This window comes from Coptis chinensis, chromosome 4 (assembly GCF_015680905.1).
Source record: "Coptis chinensis isolate HL-2020 chromosome 4, ASM1568090v1, whole genome shotgun sequence".
NCBI classification, from domain to species: Eukaryota; Viridiplantae; Streptophyta; class Magnoliopsida; order Ranunculales; family Ranunculaceae; genus Coptis; species Coptis chinensis.
Genome location: NC_141459.1, coordinates 96,009,558 through 96,013,563, shown reverse-complemented (window position 1 = coordinate 96,013,563; position 4,006 = coordinate 96,009,558). Strand labels below are relative to the sequence as shown.

The 4,006-nt window shown below is 37.2% G+C and overlaps 1 protein-coding gene across 3 annotated transcripts; it reads right to left on the bottom strand.

Annotated features, from left to right (window-relative positions):
- Positions 1-1,855: 1,855 nt before the first annotated feature.
- LOC147505913 (polyadenylate-binding protein RBP45C-like) lies at positions 1,856-3,572 on the bottom strand. 3 transcript variants are annotated; one of them, XM_086604191.1, is made up of 5 exons: positions 3,462-3,566; positions 3,181-3,319; positions 2,917-3,087; positions 2,309-2,381; positions 1,856-2,222 (listed from the first exon to the last, which is right to left on the bottom strand). In XM_086604191.1, exons 1-4 carry the CDS (start codon positions 3,560-3,562, stop codon positions 2,358-2,360), a joined length of 435 nt encoding a protein of 144 aa, XP_086460317.1. In that variant the 5' UTR covers positions 3,563-3,566; the 3' UTR covers positions 1,856-2,222; positions 2,309-2,357. The 3 variants fall into 3 exon arrangements, 2 of the variants coding, with proteins under 2 accessions (XP_086460317.1, XP_086460318.1); XR_015220706.1 differs by having other exon boundaries at positions 1,931-2,763; positions 3,181-3,299; positions 3,462-3,572; XM_086604192.1 differs by lacking the exons at positions 1,856-2,222; positions 2,309-2,381 and adding an exon at positions 2,538-2,763.
- Positions 3,573-4,006: the final 434 nt, after the last annotated feature.

The window sequence follows — 4,006 nt, the reverse complement described above, 5'->3', positions numbered from 1 at the left end:
ACGTCGACCGCAGATTCCGAGTTTCACTAGAGTTTCTAACCACCCGACGAACACGACGCCGAATAAAACAAGATAACAATCAGTATATATAAAAACAGAAACCTATACGCCGATATACGAAAACTATAACTTTCGGTGAAATAGCAAAAATAGCTACTCACTTTGACGTAATGTTTCGACGAATCGCCTCCTAATCCGAAATCGTCATAGGCTCCAACCTTCCGTGAAAACCAAAATTCTCTCTTCCATTTTTCATTATTCTATTCTCTAGAAACCCTATTTTCTAGAAAAATGTGTTTATATACTTGGGTCCGAAACCCAAGCCCAACACCGACTCGGGCCCAAAACCAGGCCCACGTATCCCGAGTCCAATCCGACGAATTTTGAAAATAATTAATTTAATTAATTAATAAATAATTAAATATGTCTTTTAAAAAATACGGGCGTTACAACCACACTAGCCAAAAGTCGCACTTGAAGAGCGCAACATAGATGGAGAAAAGGTCAACAAATTCTGGGTGAGGAAATATCTGATACAAGTGATCCAAGAGAAACTCCAGTGGTTGATTCCACACCCTAGTGTTGTAGTCTTGCAATATGTGGGGTTCGATTTGTCTAGCACGAATTGGACAATTCCAGAAGGTGTACATGATAGCAATAGTGCCCTGGAAGTGAAAGAGCTTGTAACCGTTTGGGGTGGAGGTTGTGAGGAGAAGCGCCACCTTTGTCCACTCTTCAGCACCAATATGGAATGCCAAAATTCCAGCGTCCCAAAGAGACCAGTGTAGGCTGGGTGAACCTTTTAGGTACCTCCGAATTCCATACCGAATCTGCCAGCGGATTTTGGTTGAGATTTGCCACCACTTTCTGTGTTGCACATTGGTTCGTTCTTTCTGCTACGTGGTTCACTTCCCTATCTTTCTCAATCATCGCCTGTACCACCTCTAATGTGATACCAGCCGTTGGTTCCTCGCCCAGTGGTGGGTATTCCTCAGTCTCCCCTTCCATTTCACTATCTCGGTGATCTGCTTTGTCTGTTTCCCCCTGTGTGGTCTCCCTTTCCTTTCTTAACTCATCATTCTCGTTTCTCAACCTACCTATCTCCTTTTGAAGAAGCCTAGTGGCGTTTGCCGCCACATCTGACGTCTCTTCCTCCCCCACTTCTTCAATCTCGGCACTCCCTGTTTCATTTGCAACTTCTCTAATTGCTGCCTTCTTAGGTCTTCCTACTCCTATTCTCCCTACAGTGACCATTTTCTATATAGTTCCCCACAGACGGCGCCAAATGTATACTCAAAAATTACAACCTCTAAGTTCACTCGTATTATTTCTCTCTCTCTTCTCTCCCTTTTCTCTTTTCTCTTTCTTTTCTTTTTTTCTCTTTCGCCTCTTCTAACCCTCCACTCATGCAGTTCGCCTTCCTTTTCATCCAGCGGTCTCAATCTCATCACATGTCATGTTATCCCTCTTGTGGTTAGTGTCGCGTCACTCCCTTTTGCGGTTAGTGTCGCGTCACTCACTACAACAGAAAAGACATTTAAAATCACTCCATAAGTGATGTCAAAAATATACAACATCACTTTTGCAAGTGATGTAACTGGTGGCGACGTGAAAAGTCAGGGTTTTCCACATCACTTTTTAAACGATGTCCACAAGTGATGTTACTTCACATCACTTCTTAATTGATGTCCACAAGTGATGTTATAACTTTGCATCATTTTTAATCAATGTCCACAAGTGATGTTATAACGCTTAACATCACTTTTTAAGTGAAATCAATAAGGTCGATTAATATCACTTAGGAAGTGACGTTTCATTCAGATTCCAAATTACTTGTAAAGTGATGTGAAATAACTCTATAAATCACTTTAAAAGTGATGTCCCATTTATCAAAATAATAAAAAAATTATAATAAAGAAATAAAATTGTCAATATCATCCCAATATAATACCATTTTCCTGGTCATTTATCGTCAAATAAAGATGAAACGTATCTTAAAATCACATTCATCACACAAATATCATCTCCAATTACAAATATTACACTATATACAAAAAATTGTAATGAGCCAACATATACCAACAAAATCTAATCTGCAGTACCGAAATGAGCCAAAGAGAACCACAATCACCCAACCAAGAACCTATCACAGTCTGGCTTGATGCAATCAATTTAATACAAGAATCTATCACAGCCTAACAAATCACTCTGTTTTCTTTTTTCTGCAGTATGAAACATTGTACTAGAAAATCAATGCAAATTTTATAAAAGGAAAATAAACAGACAGAACATCCGCATAATATAGTACCTGAATGACAAATGAAGTTCTACATAAGACAATTACTTGTGTTCCAAGATCAGGTCCAACCCTGTGCCAAAAGCTGGTTGGAGGTTGAGTTAAAATAAAAACGTTGTCGTCCATTTTCCTGCATTACTAGCGGAGTAATCTAAAACTTGTGTCTACCCAGAAAAAAATATTTAAATAGTTGTTAATGATTTGGGCAGTAACACCAATAGCATGTAAGCTGCACCAGTGCTTTAGGTGCACCAAACTCTTTTCTAATAAACAACTTTACCCAACAGACGATTATTACAAAAGAAGCCTCTTCAAATAATCCACCCCAACATCATAATTATTACAAAAGAAGCCACTTTAAATAATCTATCCCAACATCACAATTATTGCAAAAGAAACCCCTTCAAAGAATCCCAATAGCCACACTTGGTATCAAACTTAAATGTTGAATGTCATATCAAGTATCCCTGATACCAAATTAATATAGAATATGCTTAGTAATGTATATCTCAAGTTATAATACGCTTAAATTAACAATATACTTGGGATCTATAGAAGTATCTTTCTAAGTTCAATTTATTAATGAAACTACTCTACAAGATAGACACATAAAAACATACCTGTTGTTGTGGGTAATTTCCATATCCAGAATAGGCTCCACCATAAGCATACATGTTAGGATCTTGAGCAGGAGGGGCATATCTGTAGGATTCATAACCTAGCTTGGTTGTATCCATAATACCCAACACCATTCCACTGGTTTGGGTATGGTTGTGGTTGTGTCCACCCATCTGACGTATCATGTAAATCCATCAGATTAATATACATTCACACATATTGATAAACGAGAAGAATGATTATAAACAAGCAAAGCAACAGTGAACCTGTTTGTTTGGAGGGCTACACTCCCAGGAAAGTCTAATGTTTTGCCCTCCTAAAAGAGTTTCGTTTAACATAAGTGCTCTCCTCTGCACAAACTCTGCGTCAACTCTGCACCTCTTTCCTGCGACAGAAAAATGCGACCTTTTTTTAGCCGCATGAAGTTGGTTAAGAGTAATATACATATACATTTTTTTTCAACTGAAATTGAAAAAATATTACATGGTCTGCTTTAATAAATCTATCGTGCCATTTTGAACCACCAAAAATCAGAGAATATAATTACCTTGCCTTCAAACAAATCTCTACTAACAAGCCACATATATGAAGAATTCTTCCAACCAAACACCTTGGAAAACCCTCAACCAATTGAGTCTTTATGCTCATCTTCTTCAACTTGCAATAATTAGCAACAACTCAACAATGAAAGCTCATAGAAAAATCTTTGTCAATCCACAAGACCTTAACAAGATGAATAAAACTATTAGAACCCAAAAAAAAACTATAAAACCATATAAGCATAACTGTCAATCTATTAGAACTCGAAGAAAACTAACTAACATTTTCTTTCAACAGAACTCGAAAGAAATAATTAATCGTTGATTATTTGAACTACTAATGTAATTAATTAATGTTCTACCCTTCTAGTTAATAAAATTAGCACTAATGACTATGGTTTATATATCAATAACTTCTCCTAGTTTCTTGCCGCCTTTGGTGAAAATAATATTAAGCCTCCCAAAACTTATACTACGTACTGCACTACTATTGCATCCTTCATAAACACTCACCTGAAAAGGAAAAATTAGGGATGACGGGTCCTTGCAAGCA

What these genes read in the sequence shown, in the direction of transcription:
- LOC147505913 (XM_086604191.1), bottom strand. Translation starts at nt 3,562, where the DNA reads ATGAGCATAAAGACTCAATTGGTTGAGGGTTTTCCAAGGTGTTTGGTT. An exon ending in GAGATTTGTTTGAAGGCAAG is followed by an intron (nt 3,320 to 3,461) that starts GTAATTATATTC and finishes GGCTAAAAAAAG; the next exon opens with GTCGCATTTTTCTGTCGCAG. An exon ending in GAAATTACCCACAACAACAG is followed by an intron (nt 2,382 to 2,916) that starts GTATGTTTTTAT and finishes ACCTCCAACCAG; the next exon opens with CTTTTGGCACAGGGTTGGAC.